General features: G+C 44.5%; 1 protein-coding gene across 6 annotated transcripts in view; it reads left to right on the top strand.

Annotated features, from left to right (window-relative positions):
• Nucleotides 1-1,812: 1,812 nt before the first annotated feature.
• The window catches only part of ZNF704 (zinc finger protein 704), a 219,946-nt gene continuing 201,680 nt past the window's right edge, over nt 1,813-20,078 (top strand). The window contains exons 1-2 of one of the 6 annotated variants that reach the window (XM_073794555.1): nt 1,813-2,885; nt 3,120-3,203. In XM_073794555.1, the coding sequence (XP_073650656.1) occupies nt 2,382-2,885; nt 3,120-3,203 (588 nt within the window). In that variant the 5' untranslated portion in view covers nt 1,813-2,381. The remainder of the gene's footprint in view (nt 2,886-3,119; nt 3,204-20,078) is intronic. The other 5 variants (XM_073794551.1, XM_073794553.1, XM_073794552.1 and 2 more) reach the window with 5 other exon arrangements.

Below are 20,078 nucleotides of genomic sequence, written 5' to 3'. Positions count from 1 at the left end.
CCACTTGTCTCACCTTTGTTCTTCTCCACCAGCCTCCCTGTACCTATCAGCCAACCCCTTGCCACTGATCTTTTCTTTGCGGTACACGGGCCTCTCACTGTTGTGGCCTCTCCCGTCGCGGAGCAACAGGCTCCGGATGCGCAGGCTCAGCGGCCATGGCTCATGGGCCCAGCCGCTCCGCGGCACGTGGGATCTTCCCGGAGCGGGGCACGAACCCGTGTCCCCTGCATCGGCAGGCGGACTCTCAACCACTGCGCCACCAGGGAAGCCCCTTTGCCTCTGATCTTTATTCTTCCTGGTCAGAGAAAGACCCTGCGGCCTTTTTCTAAAATCATCCCTCAAATGGACCAAGGTAAATTTCTTGCAATTGAAATCATTTCAGTGACCTTCATTCTTCACAAACACTCACCGATGCTGATTAGTTTACTTCTTGGCTGACCCCTGCTTTTCCATGCTTTGATCAAACACAACCATCTCTTAAAATGCTCAGACCATTTTCTTTTCTCTCTCTGCATTCTCCAATGAAATGTTGGCAAATGGAAAGTTCAACCGGAAAATGCCTTGATCTGAATGAAGTTTGGGGAAGATGAATCCAGTGCTGATGGTTGGAGGGGGTCAGGGCAGGGTGTGTTATTGAGAAACTGGGTGTAGAAAGCTTGTTAGATAGAAACTTTAACTTTTGTGGTCATGAAATTCTGTAGGAGCTTTGGGAATGGAAAGGAAGGGGTGGATTCAAGAGGCATTTCAGAAAGAACAATGGATTGGACTTGTGGGCAACTGCCTCTAGGAATAAGGTGGAGAAGGGAGTGAACATGATACCGCTATTTTGGGCCTGAATGATTATAATGAGAGTGTCGTTACTTGAAATAGGTCTATCAGGAAGCTACTCTGATTCAGGAAGAAGAAAAAGTTCATTTTAGAATTTTTGTCATCATCCCACTGGAAATGTTCAACAGTTGGAAGACACCATAAGTGAGCATTTAATGAGCTGCCTTCAAGTGTCTAACAGGGCACATGATGTTAAATCTCCTACAGTAATTACCATGAAGGGGAGCTGAGGGTGAGGTCACCTTTTACACTGGCCTCATGGAGGCACTTGCCAGAGTGTGTGGTGAGTGAGATCCTCTCCAGCTCTCAGCTACAGAGGTGGAATTTGGCTTATGATTTGAATGTAAAGGACACGGCTTACCATACAGCCTAACCCCAAACAGTAGCAAATGACTTTTCTTTGTCACACCTAAAAATCCTTAGAAAGTGACAGTGCCATTAGTTATGTGGCAAACTGGTTCTGTGTTTGATCTTACTTCGTATTAATTTTTACAATAACAAACTCAAGTGATCTTGAGCCCTCGCCCCGGTTTGTTTCTCCAAAGGCCCGGACAGTGCCAGCAGTCTACACATTGAATGGTGAGAACCGAAGGCTTCTTGAAATTTAGCCTTATAATCAGGCACTCAAGGTAAAAATGCAGAAATAAAAGCTGCAAGTCTTAGCATAGCGCCAAAAGAGCTCAATAGGAAGGGCCTAGAATGGTGTGTTCAAGGAGACGGAGAGATTGGCGGGCAATGTCCTGAAACAGTACCTCAACAATCCAAAGGAGTCTGATGATTCAGGTTAGGAATTAACGCCAAATCTCGGGTTGGTACACCCTCCCCGATTTCATATAAGCTCAAGAGTAGTCGCCTTGCCCGGCAGAGACCATTAAATGACTTGCGGCAAATCTCTTCCTTCAAAAGTCTGACTTTGACCGCCAACCTTACTTCCAGCCAAGTCGATCCTCCTCCCTCCAAAGGGGATAAGCGGCCACGGGTTAGCGTGGGCCCTCGCGGCTGGGCCGACTGTTCGGAAGCACCCGATTTTCGGAGGCTGTGGGACGGAAAAATAAATCCAGTCCGGGTTTTGTCTGCGCGGGGCGACCGGAGGGCTGCGAGGAATGGCTCGAGAAGAGGGGGGCGGTAGTGGAAAATACACAACACAAACAGCTCGCGCCGGGGCACGGCAGCTGCAGGCCCGGAGCGCGCGGGCCCGGTAGCCGGCCGCATGGAGCGAAGCGCGGCCCGCGGCTCCGGGGCGGCGGCGGCGGCGAAGGCGGCAGCGCGCCGCTCGCTCACACCCACCCCCGCCCGCGGCCGCCGCGCCGCCCCGCCGTAGCCGCCGGCCGCCGGCGTCCCCACGGGCCGGTCCAGCGAAGGCGGCGCCCGCGCCTCTGCAGCCAGTGGCAGCCGGCGGCCCGGGGAGGCGGCCCCCGCAGCCCCCCGCAGCCCCGCGCCCCGGGCGCCTGCGACCACAGCGGCCGCCCGGGGAGGAAGAGGAGGAGGAGGAGGACGAGGGGGGAGGTGACAAACTCCGGCTCGGCGCGGCGGCAAGCAGCCCGCGGTCAGGCATGCAGGCGCGGCGTCTAGCCAAGCGCTCCAGCCTGGGCAGCCGCCGGGGGAACGCCGCGCTGCAGCCGCCAGGCCCCGCGCCCGCCCGGGAAGGCGCGCTGCCCGGGCTCCCGCTTCCCGCCCCGGCCCCGGCCCCGGCGCCGGCCCCAGCCCCGGTCCCGGAGAGCTGGAGGCCGCCACTGCCGCCGCCGCGCAGCGCCGGGACCGGCCCCCCTCGGGCCGCCGGGGCCGCCGCCGCCGCCTCGTCTCCGGTGCTGCTGCTTCTGGGGGAGGAAGACGAGGACGAAGAGGGCGGGAGCAGGCGGCGGAGGGGGCTCGGGCGGGTGCAGCCGAAGCCCCGAGGGGGCGCGGAGGAGGAGGATGACGACGAGGAAGACGAGGACGAGGAGGTGGTCGTCGAGGTGGTGGACGGCGACGACGACGACGAGGACGGCGAGGAGCGCTTCGTGGCCCTCGGCCCCGGCCGCCAGCTCCCCAAGGGCCCGGGCCGGGGAGCATTGAAGGTGTGTGCGGGTTGCGGGGACTAGCGCGCGCGGGACCCTCCTGCGCGGTGAGGGGACGGGCCCGGGGGCCCGGTGCGGAGCGGGTTGAGGCCGGTACCGGGGACCGCAGAGGCCGGGCCGGGAGGGGTGTGTCCGGCGGCTCGGGTGGCCGCGCGGGCAGAGCCAGGGGGCTGATGAGCTCACCGCTCGGGCCCCAGCACCTTCACCGGGCGGCCGCTCCCTCTTTCCTCCAAGGCCGAGGCCGGCGTGCTGTCTGATGTGGGTGCGGGCAAAGGACGCTTCTCCCGAGCGAGGCGGGGAACTTGGCGATGGGACGAGGTAGGCGCCGGTCTGCGCCCGGTGGGGACGGGCGAGGTAGGGAGGCAGTGAGGTTGTAGTCCTTCCCGAGGAAGCACGAGTGGCCCCCTTCCCCTTATTCTGAGGACTAGTCAAGCTCATAGGAACTAGCAAACAGCTTGTCTTCTCAATCTCTCAACCCCTCCTGCCTCCAAGAACAATTGTGGATGAGTTTCCGTCAAAAGCGCCTGTGAGGGAACCGGTAAACCCAGAAGAGCAAAAAACCAAGTCCCGGTGTATACATGCATTTTGCTGGCAGCTTTTGGCAATGCCGCCCCGCCCACCCCGTACCCGCGGCTTAAAACTCGACATTGTTTGGCATTGGGGTTTTTTTCCCCTCCTCAACATAGCAAATGGGAAAAAAAAATAGGAAACCAGAGAAAGTGGGGGGGAATTTGCCATTTAAAATAGACGTGAGTTTCTGCTGAGAATTCAAGCAAAGGCCCTTGTGTACTGAAGCACCGAGAGATCTTTCCGTTTGTATATCTTCAGGAGATAAGGGCTTTAGTATTACACAACTGACTGGCTGGGCTTTCAGGCATGTGATTGGCCAACGCAAACCACGTTGAGGTTCTTGCACAGTGTATGTTGCTAAGAAGTTTTGAGGGCAGCAAGTGGGAAGCAATGGAGAGAGTGATTTTTCTGAAGAGTGGTGCTTAAAATCAACTGGATAAAACTATTGATCGGAGTTTTCAGAAGATATTGGTATTTCAGGAAGAAAAACACATAAACAAATGAGCTTACTAGTTAGAGACTATGAAAAAAAAATCTTCAGGGGCTTGCAGAAAAAAGTCAGCTCCTCAAAGCATGAAATTGCAGTTCCAAAGAAATATTAAACGTCAGCATTTAGAATAGCCCCAGAGTAGACATGGGCACAGACTTCTTTCCTAGACCACCCTGGAAATACCAACTCTGGGAGTGAGAAATTTTCAGCAAGTAGTCGTTTGGGATGATAGTTTTTGACAGTTGCTTGTTGGAATTCAGACCATGACCACCATCATTACCGTGGTCTAATAAAAAGCCTGCATCGTATGGCTACAGGATATAGCTGGGTTTGGAATTAAATCACATGACATCAGTGACATTAAGGAACAAAAGTAGGACTTCTTAGCATTTTTGTCCAGAAATACTGAAAAGATGTCTTGTGGTTTGGACGGTGGTTGCACAGCTTGTGATAGAAAAGTTGATTAAAATTTATGGTCCGTGCTCAAAGCAAACTCAATGTAGAAAAAAAAATCAAATATATAAGAATAAAAGAACTAGGGTGTGATCATTCACACTATCAGAAAAGATTTTTCACATCTCCGAGCAAATTTCTGCTTAATTCTTTCAAAAGGGGCTTCATTTTATACTGTTGTTGTTTGCCCACAACTTTTCAGGAATTTATATATTGAGTAGCTTGAGGTATAATTTTTATAATCTTTTCCTGCTTTAAAGCCATCTTGACACTGCATCTGAAGAGGTTTTTCTGATGAATAAAATAGTATCATCTTATTTGAATGCATAGATGAATGTCAATATCTTATATATATTTAGGCATTCATTTATTCGCATATTTATCGAGCACCTAATATGTGTCAAGGACTATTCTAGAACACAGCAGTAAGCACCTTCCAGATGCCCACATCCAGCAAGAGAAGCTGGAAGCAGAGCAAGAAGCAACCAAACAGACAAATAAATAAGCATGGTGCTTGAGATTGTGATGCATGCCATGAGGGAAATAATGATACCTCAGTGTCTAGGAGGAAGGAGACAGCTTGTAGGGAGAAGGCCTCTCTGAGGAGGGGACATTTGATCTGAGATTTGAGACATGCAACTTGGGAAGATCCTTCCGGAATAACAGTTGCAAAAGTCTTGATGTGGGAAGGAGAAGAGGATGAGTATGGCTGGATCTTGCTGGAGATATGTCAGGGAGGCAGGTAAAGGCCAGCGACGTAGAGCCTGGTGGACCTTTTTAAAGTAGAGTAAGAAGTCTTTGGAATGTTTTAAACATGCAAAATGTTTTGTATTTTTAATAAGGTCACGCTGTGTGGAGTATAGAGGACAGCAGGGAGGAGCAGGGGTCCAGTTCGATGGCGATCGTTGAAGTCCACGTGAGAGGCGAGGGCACTTTGGACTAGGAGTGGTGTTAGAGAGGAGGGAACAAATTCAGGATCGATCGTGAAGATCCACCTGCAATAACTTGCTGATGGATTATGTGGCGGGGCGGGAGGGTGACAGAAAGAAGGGAATGCAGGATGAGGCCCCAGCGTAAAGGTTGGCCAAATGTGCCATTTGCTGAGATTGGGCAAACTGGGAGAACAACAGGTTTTTGTGAAGAGAAAAATCAAGTCTTCTCTTTGGGGCCTGTTAAGTCCGAGATGACGCTTAGACACCGGCATGGAAACTTCAAGTAGGCGGATGGCTGTAAGGTGTGGAGCTGAGGGGAGAGGCCACGGCTAGAGAGAGAAATTTGGGAGATGTGTTGATGTCATTTAAAGCTGGGGATGAGAAGGAGAGTACAGCAGGCCAGAGGAGAGTACAGCCTTGGGCCGGACTCTGGGGCACAGCACTGTTTAAGTTTGGGTGTGGGAGGAGAAGCCAGCAAAGACGATTGAGAAGCAGCAGCTAAACATGTCAAAGGAAAACTAGAAAATGGGAAGTCCATTTAGTTCCAGAAGTAGGGAGTAATGAACTGTGTTGAATACCACTGGGATATGCGTAGGATAAGGACAGAGACATGTTCATGTGGATTCGATAATATGGAACGTATGGGTATCCGTAACCAAAGAATGTGAAGTCAGGGATGCGACCCAAGTGGGCTGAGCAGTGAGTAGAGGCAAGGACATAGTGAAAAACTCTCTTGTTGGAAAGGAGAACAGAGAGAAGGGGGAGAGAGCATATGGTTTAGATTGTTTTGAAGATAGGATACTGTAGACTCTAATGTGACTACAGCATGTTGGGAATGATCTGTTGTGTGTGTAGGAAGTGTATTTGTTTTCTGTCGCTGTGTAACAAAGCACCACAAACCTCTTGGCTCACAACCATCCTCCCGGTATCTGTGGGTTAGGAGTCGGGGCCAGGCTTGGCTGGGTCTGCTGATGAGTCTCACAGGGCTGCAGTCAAAATGTTGGGTGGGCTGTGGTCTCTTTGGGAGGCTTGACTGGGGAAGAATTCACTTCTCAGCTCCCTCAGGTTGTTAGCAGAATTCATTCCCTTGCATCTGTAGGTGTGAGGATCCAGCTTCTTGCTGCCTGTTACCTGTAGGCTGCCCTCAGCTCCTAGAGCCCCTCTCCCCCAGCCACTCTCCCCCACCCCACCTCTACTCCTGCAGTACTTTATTACATGGTTTCCTCAACATGGCCTCTTACTTCATCAAGTCAGCAAGGAGAATCTTAGCCCCTGTCTGCTGGCAAGATGGAGACTCATATAAGGCACTGTAATCACAGGAGCAGTACTCCATCATCTTTGCCATATTCTATTGGTTAGAAGTGAATCATGGGTTCCACCCACACTTAAGCGGGGGAGATATGCAAGGGCATGAATACCAAGAGGTGAGGGTCGTCAGGGGTTACCGTGGGGAGGAACCGAAGATGCAGAGAAAAGAGGGATAAGTTCAGGAGGAAGGTCCTTAGAAAAGTCATAGGGCAGGGGACCTGGAACCCAAGTATAGGGATTGGTCTTTGACAGAAGCAAAGACCCTTCTTCCATTAGGGAGAAGGTAGAGAAAGTAAATCCAGATGTGGGCAGTTGTATATTGGATGGTGGTCAGAGGAAGTAGTATTCACCTGATGGCTTCTGTTTTCCCCCTGCAGCAGGAGGGAAGGCCATCAGCTGAGAGCAAAAGAGATTTGGGATAAGAGCTAAAGAGATAGTGTTGTGGGAGAGTGGGAGAGCAAATGTACCAGGGAAATCAGATAGAGTTGCTAGACGGTATCAAGGGCCCATCTGATGTTTGTGGTTCTACTTGTACAGTGTAAGCAGTCTGTCTGGGTATGTGATTTTCCCCACCTTCATTCCATTAGCTCAAGCATAGAGTGATAATAACAAACAGAATGCCAGCTAACGTTTATTAAGTTATTTAATTACCATGCTAGTGCAAGTCTAAGTGTACGGTCTCATTTAAACTTCATTACCTATCCCTGAGTCAGGCATTGTTATAGCATCCTCATTTTACTGAAGTGATAAGCAGTTTACTTAAAGATACACAGGTGTGAGGTGGCAGAGCAAGGTTTTGAGCCCTGGGCAGTCTCACTCCAGAGCTAGTACCATGAGGCCTTACACTTCACTGTCTCTTGGAGACAAAGCAGAGAGCTGGATTCAGCAGAGATGCAGTTTAGCCAGGTGGGTGAGCAATGACAAGAGAGAGAACACACTGTTGACGAAGTTGGCACTGCTGTGACTGTAACGATGGACTATGGGATCTAAGAAAAGTAAGGACAGGAAGGGGCCATGGGCTGGTAAAAAAGTCAGGGGTCAGTGGATTGGAGAAAACAAAGAGGAATCAATAAAATCATTAAAAGAATGGGAATGAAATGCAGGACAACTTGGGTTCCAAGGTAATGTTAATATGAATGAATATTTGCTGAATACTTATAAGCCAAGAGCTGCACTAAATGCTTTCTATGAAGGAGGATCTATGAGAAATTATGGTTTGGGAATCAATATTCTCCAGCTGAGTATACTGACTTGGATGTGAATTAGCACACCTGAGGCTGTATGGGCACAAGCAGAGCCCTGGTTCACATCCATAGCCTGTGCTTTTAATCTCCCTCTATTTATTTGTGATGTTTATGCCCACTTATATCCAGGAGTATTTGGGAAGGCTGAAGAAATAGAGGAATAGATGCTACTAAGTATCTGAGATGCTTGATTACTGTAATGGCTGCTAATTTGGGCTTTAAATGAGACAAGAAGACAAACTGGGTATTACACAGTTTTCAATTTCTGATCGAGGAAGCTTACATATTTATGGGCAGTGATAAGATTCCACACACCCCCAAAAAACAAAAAAATAGCCTCCTGGGCCCTTGAATGAGGAACACCAGGTAAATAATGTCTCCAACCAGAGCTTAATAATAAAATTTTAAAAAAAATACAAGGACACTGTCAAACGGAGGAAGGATTCTAAAATAAGTTGCTACTCAGTGGGCAAAACAGTAGGGGGCTGAGATAACTAGGCTCAGAGCTGTGCTCTGCGATGCTGTGTATTAGTTATGGACAAGAGCCAGAGAGTCTGAAGGGATTGATAGTGTAGTGTCATAATAAGGTTAGGAGACACCTGGACCTGAAAGACCGCTATTAGTTCTATCAAGAGTACATCTGTTGGAAAACTGGGAAGAAAGTTTGTTTTTTTTTTAATTTTTAAATTTTTAAAACAAATTTAGTTATTTATTTATTTTGGCTGTATTGGGTCTTCGTTGCTGCGCGCGGGCTTTCTCTGGTTGTGGTGAGCGGGGGCTACTCTTCTTTATGGTGCGCGGGCTTCTCATTGCAGTGGCTTCTCTTGTTGTGGAGCGTGGGCTCTAGGCACCCAGGCTTCAGTAGTTGTGGCACATGGGCTCAGTAGCTGTGGTGCACGGGCTTAGTTGCTCCGTGCGGCATGTGAGATCTTCCTGGACCAGGGCTCGAACCCATGTCCCCTGCATTGGCAGGCAGATTCTTAACCACTGCGCCACCAGAGAAGTCCAAGGGAAGAAAGGTGGTTGTTTTTTTTTGCGGTACGCGGGCCTCTCACCGTTGTGGCCTCTCCCGTTGCGGAGCACAGGCTCCGGACGCGCAGGCTCAGCGGCCATGGCTCACGGGCCCATCCGATCCGCGGCATGTGGGATCTTCCCGGGCCGGGGCACGAACCCGTGTCCCCTGCATCGGCAGGCGGACTCTCAACCACTGTGCCACCAGGGAAGCCCGGAAGAAAGGTTTTTAAGTGAGATAATATATGTCAGAGTGCCCACCTTCAGTGCTTAATAAATATTAACGGAGAGGAATCTGTTTCATGTGTGCCAGCTCTTTGGGGTGGTTAGCACATCTATTAGACTGTCTCTGGGCTATCAGATGGCTTTAAGAAGCCTTTGGCAGGGACCCGTGCAGCAAGCACTGAATTCCAGTTTGCTGATAAGTATGTGAGTTGCAAATGGTCTGCGTTGGCTCGAGGGGAAGGCATGTGCATCTGATACCAGGCAAAGTTGTCATTCACTGAATTGTCGACTGCCAGACTTGGAAGGGAAACAGAGATTATCTGGTAACCTGACACCCCCTTTAGACTGCTCAGGACACCGGGACTAGGGAAGGTGAAATGCCTTGTCTGGCTAGGGCTGCTTAGCCACTTAGGTGGGACCAGGATTAGCACCCTGGTCTGCCCAACCCCAAGTTCTCGCCCTCCTTGCTGGGTTAGTCCTTTGTGCCTGGAATGATCTGCGGTTAGTTCACTGCCTTAGAGTTGTGGTGAGAGAAATCACAGTTTCCTGAAGTCATCTACCACTCACTGCTTATCAACTTCTATTTTCGGAATGCTCTTCCTTCCTAAAGTACCTCAGGGAGAGGTGGTCTCATTTCTGGCTGTGGGAGGTGGGCAGGACCCTCTGTGAATCCTGTCCAGGTCAGTCCCCCTCCCTGTGCAGTTCCCAGGGGACACGTGTGCCCAGAGGATGATAGAGAATGGCAAATGAGCCCCATTTCATTGTGAACCGAGTTCCCTTCATCTCTGGCTTGGTGTGCCTGGTAGACTGGCCTGGAAGACGTAGTTTATACTCAGCCCTTAACTAGGGCCTCTCCTCCACCAGATTTGACTGCTGGTTGGGCCTGCAGTGCCCCGTAGCACAAGGGTTAGAAAAGGAGGAAAAGTGAGAAGTCAGCCCTGCCTGGAATCCCCTCACCTGAGCTTAGTGAGGAGGCGCCAGGGAGCTACCGCTGGGATGTCCTTGATCTCTGAGAGCCCCCGGAGCCTATTCATTGGTAAATGGGCCCTGGTCACATTACCCTGTCTTCCTGCTCATGGGTGCTCAAAGGGAAGAAGAGTGGGAGCCTCTCCCTGCCCACTGCAGTGTGCGCAGTCAGAACTTCTGGTCTGCACACAACAACCAGTCTTGTACCATGGCTTGATACAATGTCTGCTAAAGCTGAGGAAACTTGACCTTTAATTGTCCTGTCCCATCTCTATGAAGGTAAATGCACGGTTTCCATTAGACTTTCTGAAATATTTGAGAATACTTAGAGACCCTTATAGCCAACCTTCCAGCCTAGTCGAATCTCTGAAATAAGAATGATTTTCTTTGGGTTTGCTGTCCATGTTTCTGGTCATTCCCTCAGGAGATGTTTATTATGGGCCATGGCTTGCCATGTTCCTGATATGCATGTGGGAAACAGCAGTCCATAAGGCCGACTTCCACTTCCGGGGAGCCTACAGCCTGGCAAATTCCTGCCAGATTGTCGATAAAGAAGTTCAAAGCCCCTTTTCCTCTTTATCCCCAAGATGAAGGTTACATCTGCCAAGAGACCTTGCTAGGCTACCACAGTTTGGGATGTAATTTTGATGCATATCCTAAAACATTTGTAGCCAGTCTATATGAAGAAGATTATATGGGCTGGCCAGGAGGTAATTCCTGAATAGCTAGTCAAAGGATGAGTTTAGATCACCAAATCTGGCACATAACTTCAGTTGGTCTCATTTACTGGATGAAGTGGAACGGAATATAACTCTGAGATTCGTGTAGTGGAATTAGAGTGATTCAGTTCTCACACTTCATTGAAGATACTATTTGGAAAACCCAGTGTTATAATTTATACATAGGGGAAATAGGCTTGGCTCTAGAGTTTTGAAGGAGAGTCTGTAGTTTTAGGGTAAGAACTTTGCAGTAACATACAAGAGGGGATCTCATCTTGCAGAAGACCATGGAGCCTTGAGGTGCAAAGAATTAAAAGGATTCTGCCTGTCCATGGCTCCATGAGGACTAAGAGTGTATAGTCTCCATGCTACACATGGCAATTTCCAGTGACACACTTGCTTTCCTTACGTTCTTGTCATAATGGAAGGCTGAGCGAAAGTAAAGCCTCACTGATGCGAACTAATTGGGGATGGCTGGTCTCTCCTTGTGGTGATGGAAGTGTTCTGTATTTTGCCTGTGGTGGTGGATACACATACCTACATGTGATAAAATTGCATAGAACTAAATAATATGCACTTGCACACATACACAAGTGAATACACGTAAAACTGGAAAAATCTGAATAAGGTTGGTAGATTATATCAATGTCAATTTCCTGGTTGTAATATTGTACTATTATTTTGCAAGAGTTACCACTGGAGGAAAAAAAAAAAGTGCTCCAACATTTTAAATTAAATCCAATTTTTTCAAGGCAATGTGCCTTGAAATATCATTTAATAAAACGTACAGACAGGATAATTTTAGTCCATTAATATGACCTGTGTAGTGGGCTTGTTAGTAAGATGGGAGGGAACATGGTTGAGTCAAAGCAGATGATTCCTCTATCTGGCCCCCTCCCCACTATTTCCTCTGTGAGGTAACAGGCCCTGGGTTCAAATTCTGGCTTCTCCCCTTGCTAGTTGCATGGCCTTATCAAGTAACTTGATGTCTCAGTGCTTTAGTGTTAGCAAAGGAAATTGGTATAATATTGTTCTGTCTTTGCCTATTGTTATTAAATATGGCCCACAGACCTCCTGCAATTAGACATGGATGGCAATTTATCGCCTTTATGGTTCCAGAAAAGAATCTTTTGTAAAACTTCGTTCAAGGCTTCAAAATCCTACAGTTAGTTTGACCGTTACAACCGCCTGCTTGTTCCACACTACCAAGGTATTTCAGAGAGCTGCTTCCTGAAGTGACTTCGTTCATCTGAACTCTGGGGTGTTCCATTGTATCGGTGGTGAGCTTGAATCTTCCCTTTCATCTCAGGAAGCTGTGAGTCATTTATCTACTTGTGCGAAGAGGACAGAAACATTCTAGCTCTCAGGCTCATCAGTCTGTTCAGATCTATAGCTCTTATATTGGAAAAAACCTGGCTAGTAGCCATACAGGTGGGAAAAGGCTTACCACGCACGTTGAATTATGTGTCTATGTGTCGTTGAAGCCTGCGATGGAAATACAGTGATGTCACCTTTCACCTCTAACTTGCATGTGGCTGAGAACCCCTGAGGTGTGAATTCGCCCTTTCCATCCTCCTCTGCACTGGTGTCTACGACCTGTTGTGCTTTTGTTTGGTGAAGAACTCACTGTTCTTTGGGTAGATGGGGATGCAGAGCCCAAAGTATACTTCTAAACTCTTGTAAATACTTGCTTCTACTATTGGAAGATATCTAGATGGAGGAGAAATGGACTCTGGTTAAACAGCATGGGGAAATTCCAGTCAAAAAGAGAGATACAGATTTTTTTTTAAGTTATAAAATGTTTTAAACATAGAGGAAATTGAATGAGTAGTACAACACCCATATACCTATGAAGAAGTTATTGACTATAGATGCCAAGGGCCATTTTGAATTTCTAAGAAGGTGAATATAGATTGTGGCATTCATGTATTTATTGGACTACAGAGACTTTTTTTTTTTTCCTAGAACGTCTTTCCCTTGGGATACATTTTGGGAAATACCAGTTTAAAATTATTTTTCTAAATGGGAAACCCATGGATAAGTGGCTTATACTTGGGATAACTTACTAAAACTACATGATTAAAGAAATAAATTGTCATACGCACAGAGAAAGGTTAAAATATTGTTAGTGGGTCCAGCAAGCTTTGAAATATTCTTTCTCATAAAGCTGCTAATTTCTTCAGTATCAAGTTTCTAAAAAAAAAAAAAAAAGGAGTATTTTATGTGGTGAATTTTCACTTGTGTATCCGTGAATACCATTCCTGTGGGTGAAATTTAAAAACCGGTAGCAAACCCTACTTCTCTTGGCAAATCAGGCTCCATGATGGGTCTAGTGGAGGAGATAGGAGGTATGGGAAGTGCTATCATGACAGAATTACAAGGTTCCCAGGGAGCAGAAAAACACACGGTGCTGATACTCAGGCAGGTATATTTAATAATATGTTTTCCACATTCTAGAAGAAAAAAGATTGAAAGTATCACAATTGTTTAAATGAAGAGAATGTATAAATTCAGTAGGAGACTAGGATTGACACATTTTCTGTCAACAACAGTATGACTACTGCAAATAAAGGGGTTAAGCATTTGTGAACACAGTACCTTGTGTAAGGACTCTTTACTAGCTATTGTTCAACATTTATTTCAGTATTACCCAACATTTAATGCATTATAATTTTTAGGGGGCTCTCATAGCTAACTTGGTAATCTTGGAAGGTGGATTTTATTATCTCCATGCTATACATGTGGAAAATAAGTGTTGGAGAAGAATGGAGCAGTTTCTGTGGACAAAAAAATAGAGAGAGAATTTTTTTTTTTACCAAATGACATATTTGTCAAACATTTCAGAAAACATTTGGGGCCAACAGATTTAAAAAATAATTGGAATTGTTACCTAAGCAACAATGGAAATTTAAGGAAAGAAGGGCTTTATTTTGCAGTAAATTTTAAATTAAAAGAACATGAAATACAATTTTCATAGGTTGCCATAATCACTTTCATGTAGCTTATTTATTCTTTGAAAGTCGCTACAAGTGCTTGCTGAAGAACAAACCTCACTAATATGTATCAGTTTGGGTTAGGATCCAAAGTTTAACTTAAAGAACATTTTTTTTTTTAAATGTAAGCTTTTGACAGTGTTTCAGTGAACAAGTTCGTATACTTACAACTCAAAACTAGTTTAACAAAATGTTAGAAAAATAGTAGAAATATTAGCATAAGGATCTTACGACTTACAAAAAAATGAATATGTGGAGAGTATCTGAAGGAAAAATTGTCTTTTTCATCAGATATTACTTGCAATAAAAATTATCTCAGAAAAAGGAGGAAAATGGGCCTCTGAGCCTATGTAAGCATCCACCGCACACTATAGCATCTTAGAGTGGGAAAGAGGAGGTGGACAGTATGGGAGGAGCCACTAGAAGGTTTGAAATGACCCAAGGTAGGGTTTATGGAAAGGGAAGAGGAACTGCCATGCCTGGTGGATGTTTATGAGGTTCTGAAAATGTGCTCTTAGCCATCTGTTGGGTGACAGCAATATTCTTCAGCTCTTTATTCTTATTCTAAAAGAGAGTTCTATTTAAATAGGTCTCTCAACTCTCTGTATTGATTTTGTCACTTGAAATTTTCTTGCAATCTAGCACAGAGGTTATAAGAGAAAATTCTTTTTACTTTAAAAACTATCATAGAAATAATGTAGTTTTCACTGCTTGTGAACTATGGCTATCTTTATGTGTTAAAATTGAGTTATCTCAGAGATCTTCTTTAAATTCAGTGACAAGTTAATGGTTTGATTGTTTAAAAATTTGTGTGGCAGGTGGTTGCTACTTCATTCAATCCCATGGTTATTTCATTCAACAACTATTCACTGAGCTCCTACTCTTTGTCAGCTCCAAGGACACAGGAGAGAAGAGACGTCGGAAGGGTTCCCGTTCACATTCTAGCTGGAGAGACAGACAGTAAACTTTGCGGACGGTTGTGCGTTGCTAAGCTCGGAACGCATGGAGGAAGAGAAGAGTTGGGTTGGAAAGGGGAATCGAGTTCTGTCTTAACTATGTTAAGTGTGAGATGCCTGTAAGACCCCCATGTGGAGATGTCAGGTAGGCTGGAGGTAGGTGGAGAAGACAGAACTAATGATAAAAATCAGAAGTCATGGGCACATGGACAATATTTAAAGTGATGGGATTGGGTGAGAATACCTACAGCGCAGGTAGAAAGAGAAGGTGCCTAGGACTGGGCCCTGGAACGCTTCAAATGTAATTCTCCATCTCTCTATTTCTCTCTCTCAACACCTTTCTTATGATTTAATTCAGGTAACATACCATATAATGCTCCCTTTTAAAATACACAAGTCAATGTTTTCTAGTACAGTCGCAGAGCTGTACAGCCATCACCACAATCAAATTTTGGAATATTTTGTCACCCCAAAAAGAAACACTGTACCCATTAGCAGTCACTACTCCGTACTGCTTTGTATGCACCTATACTTGTGTTGTTTTACTTTATTTTTCAGTGCCAGTAAGTCTTTATTCATTCATTGTGCTTCTTCAGGAAGAAAAGAAAGCAGGAGGGAGAGAAGGGTTAACATGCGTTAGAAAACAGTAAGAGGAGGGAGAGAAAAGAAAAATCCAGTACAGCAAACTCAACCATTTAATGAATAAACCCCAATGATGGGGTCACCACAGCCCAAGGGAGTCTAGTCTACTGCAGTTCAGGAAAAAGGGGAAAGGAATCAGAGAAAGGACACAGACAGGTCCTCATTTTCCTCCCCCACTCTCTTCCTTCTTGTAAATTCCAGATAAAACTTTGGTTTCTAGCAGTAAACATGGAGTTGAATTACATCCAGTCTACATCCTATTAGATGATCTTGCATTCACTTTGACGTCGGATTCTTGCATCAGCAGAGGAGTCCCTGAGTGCATTGGATAGACTTTCTTTCCCTTCTCAGTCTCCCACTCTGAGTTTCTATGGGGAAGCCCCTTGCTATGGGTTGGAAATGAGGGCTAAAGAATTCCTAGTTTATTCAGGTTTTATGCAAGTCTTTTAGGGTTTAGAGTCATCCCGAGAATTAAATATGTATGTGTGTCTTGTTGTTTGTTTTGGCTAAAGGTGGGACAGGAGGCAAGTTTTCAGGACAGCAGAACTTGTCCAAAATAGGAAGTAAGGGAAGGAGAAGGATGAGAAAATGGGCAAGGAAGTCCTGCTTTGTGAAAAGTGGCACTGAGCTTATAGTTCACATCTTCTGGCCTGGTGCAGACTCTTTTGACAAAAATGCTTGGATTATTTTTCTTTCAATACAAAAAGAAATGTGTAAACAAGAAAACCCCAAAACAACATAAGAAAGACCAACATATTATATTTACACAAACTAGATCACATAGCAGTCACCAAACCAGCCACTGGTGATGTCCTACAAAGCTTGGATAAATCCAGAAACTGGAGAGAGCTCGATTTTGGAAGACTGCACCCAGGATGATACACCTCGCCCACTGTTTTCTATTACATTTGCCATATTTCAGCACACAGTGCTCGGCGAGGTAGGTCTGTGCTGCTCTCCCGATTTGTCAGTAGAGTTCTCTTTTCTCCATTAGCTACCCGGGCACTGTTGTTACCCCTGCAGCAGGGGACACTGGCCCTGGAACCACAAAGAAGCTCTTGTTTAGAGGACCATCTGGAAGCCACACAGAAGTACAGAGTTTTGAAAGGTTAAGGATTCTAAATTTTGTTCCAGGCATACATCCCAGGCAGCATGGGAGAGTACAGAAGTTTCATTCTTAAAATCTTGCTTACCTAACACTATCTTGAGATTTTTATACATGCAAGAGTGCGTGTGCTTACACACACACACACACACACACACACACACACACACACACCCCTACACACACCTTTGTGTAGTGTAGACTTAGCTTAATCCAACGGAAGATAAGATCTCATGTGGAAAGTGAGCCAGTGTCCCAGAATTAAAGGTTTGGTCAGGAATCCTTAAAAAAATAATACACACACACACACACACACACACACACACAGGCCTTACTCTTTGTTTTCACTCAGACCCTTTGGTCAACTCTGACCTGTTTTAACCTCTCTGTGTCACCTTCCTGTTCAGGGCTGATTTACAGTCATCCGGTTGTGAGGTAAGTCAAAGTCGTTCTTTAGAGTAAAGTTATTCCTGCTCTGGAGCCCTGAGATTCCTCCTATACCTGAGAACACAGTGTGCAAATGAGGGCCTCTCAGAATAGTGTATTCAAAAATACAAAGCCAAAAGAGTTATGTTAAGAAAAATAAAGAAAAAGATTTAAGTACACAACAAATGTCATTCCTACATAGCTAGTACTTTGGCATCCTGAGGGGAAGCATGACCCAAGTTAGAGTTATGAGCAAAGAAAATTGTAATAGATCAGAATGGCAGGGGAGTGAACCCTCGTGGCAGCAGGCCTTCAGGTGGTCCCCCAACACCCTTTTTTCTACTATCATAACCCGTGGCTTAGGATAGTTCCTAGAACCCTGTACCAACAGTGGGTCATAGAGGAGACAAGACACGGAAGAACCCTGCCCTACCCCGAGAGAGTCCCTATCACACAAAGTAGTAGCTTCTTGAACCTATTAACCTGGTCTTAACGTTTTATCTTTTTATTGACACTTTAGCATAGGACATAGATCCCTCTTCAAAAGGAAAACAGCTTCCCTATCTAGGCCATTTTCTAGCCTAGAACCTAAAACCTATGATCAGAGATAAAGGAGAATATCTCATAAAGTTAAAAGAGTCAATTTATCAAGAAGACATAAAACCCTAAATATTTATACACCTAATACAGCTTCAAAATATGTGAAGCAAAAGCCTACAGAACCAAAGGGAGAAATAGACAAATCTACAGTTATAGCTGAATATTTTAATTACACTCAATTATTGATGGTTGGTAGCAAGAAAATATAAGAATATAGAATATTTGAACAATATTGTCAGCCAACTTAACCTAATTAACATTTATAGAACACTACACTGAATAATTGAAAAATACTGCGTTTAATTGTATAATAAATATTTACAGAGATATACTGTATACTGGAGGGAAAGCCAAGTCTCAGTAAATTTCAAAGGATTGAATTAAACAGAGTAAATTCTTTAACCACAACGGAATTAAATTTAAAAATCATTTAAAAAGTCACTAGAGGGCTTCCCTGGTGGCGCAGTGGTTGAGAGTCCGCCTGCCGATGCGGGGACACGGGTTCGTGCCCCGGTCCGGGAGGATCCCACATGTCACAGAGCAGCTGGGCCCGTGAGCCATGGCTGCTGAGCCTGCGCGTCCGGAGCCTGTGCTCCGCAACGGGAGAGGCCACAACAGTGAGAGGCCCGCGTACCGCAAAAAAAAAAAAAAAAAAAAAGGTCACTAGAAAATCTCCAAATATATGAAAGTTGGTCAGTATTCTTCTAAATAATCACTTGGAAGAAAGAAGAAATCACAGTGGTAATTAGAGCTTTAATTGAAAATTAAAATGCATCCTATCAAAGTTTGCAGAAGTTAAATCACAGCTTAGAGGGAAATATATAGCTTTAATTCAGTGATCTAATCTGCCATCCAAAGAAGCTAGAAAAAGGAGAGGAAAGAAATAAAAAAAGGTACGGTGGGAAATCAATGAAATAAGAAATAAAAAACAATAGGGAAAATATATGAAACCAAAAGCTGATTCTTTGAGAAGATCAAATCCTAGTTATACCGATTTTATAAAGAGAGAAAGCACAAACTGCCAAAATCCAGAATGAAAGAGAGGATGTCTTACAGATCTACAGACTTTAAAAGCTTAATTAGGACATATTACTTTATGTTAGTAGAGGACTTTATGCCAGTATGTTTGACAGCTTGGATGAAATGGGAAAATTCCTTGAAAAACCTAAATTAACAAAACTGACCACCAGAAGTAACAGGATGTTTGAATAACCTACCATCTGTTAAAGAAATGGAATTTATAATTGAGAACCTTTGCACGTGGAAAACTCCAGGCCTGGATGCTTCACTAATGAACTCTATCAAATACTTAAGGAAGACATACGTAATACTAATCTTACAAAACCCTTTACCAAAAAAAAGGAAGATGGTATATTCCCAATAAATTTTATGAGGCCAACATAACCCTAATACTAAAAACATACAATGACATTACATATAAAGAACATTATAGAACTTTAATATACATAGATACAAAAATACTAAACAAAATATTAGCAAATCAAATCTAGCCATATAAAAATGGATAATACATTATGACCAAAGTTTCTTTTTTTTCTTCCAGGAATATAATTTTTGTTAAATACTTGAAAATCAATTGGTGTAATTAACTATATTAATTAGATAGAAAGGAAAAAGCCACATGATCATGTCAATAGATGTAGAGAAAACAAAGTTCAACACCTATTCGTGATTTAAAAAAACAAAAACCTCTCAACAAATTAGAAGTAGGATGGAAATTCTCGAATTGATAAAGAGCATATATAAGAAACCTATAACATCACACTTAACAGCAAAAGACAATTTCCTCCACCAATATTAGGAACAAGACAAGGATGTATGCTCTAACTCCTTTGTTCAACATAGTGCTAGAGGTTTAGCCAGTGTGATAAGGCAAGAAAAATAAATGAAAGGCATAAAGATTAGGAAAAAAAGAAAGTAAAACTGTCTCTATGTGCAGATGATATGATCATCTATGGAGAAAATCCTAAGGAATAACAAAACTACCAGAAATGATGAGTGAACTTAGAAAGGTCACAGTATACAAGGTCAGTTTAGAAAAATCAGTTTCATGTACCGCATTGAAAAAATGAAATTTAAAAAAATGTTTATAATGGCATCAAAATCTAAACATTCATGGATAAAATTAATGAAAATATACAAAAAATATGTGTGAAATCTATTAGACAGTGATGGGAGTAGTTAAAGAAGACCTAAACAAATGAATTGACCTACCATGTTCAATTAGTAAGCTCAATATGGTTAAGATGTCAGTTCTTCACAAATTGATGTATAGATTCAGTGCCATTCCCAGTGAAAATCTCAGCAGGACTTTTTGTAGTAATTCACAAGCTAATAGAAAATGTCTGTGGAAATACAAAATATCAATATATAATAGAAAAATAAGAACAAAATTACAAGACTTACTCTACTTGATTTCAGGACTTACTATAAAGTGAGAGTTATCCAGACATTGTGCAACTGGTGCTACAGGATAGAAAGGTAGAGTCATGCAACAGAATAGAGAGGCCAAATACAGACTGACATAGAAAT

Source organism: Tursiops truncatus, chromosome 17, assembly GCF_011762595.2.
Source record: "Tursiops truncatus isolate mTurTru1 chromosome 17, mTurTru1.mat.Y, whole genome shotgun sequence".
NCBI classification, from domain to species: domain Eukaryota; kingdom Metazoa; phylum Chordata; class Mammalia; order Artiodactyla; family Delphinidae; genus Tursiops; species Tursiops truncatus.
The sequence above is the reverse complement of the archived record's forward strand: the minus strand, read 5'-3'. Positions and strand labels throughout refer to the sequence as shown.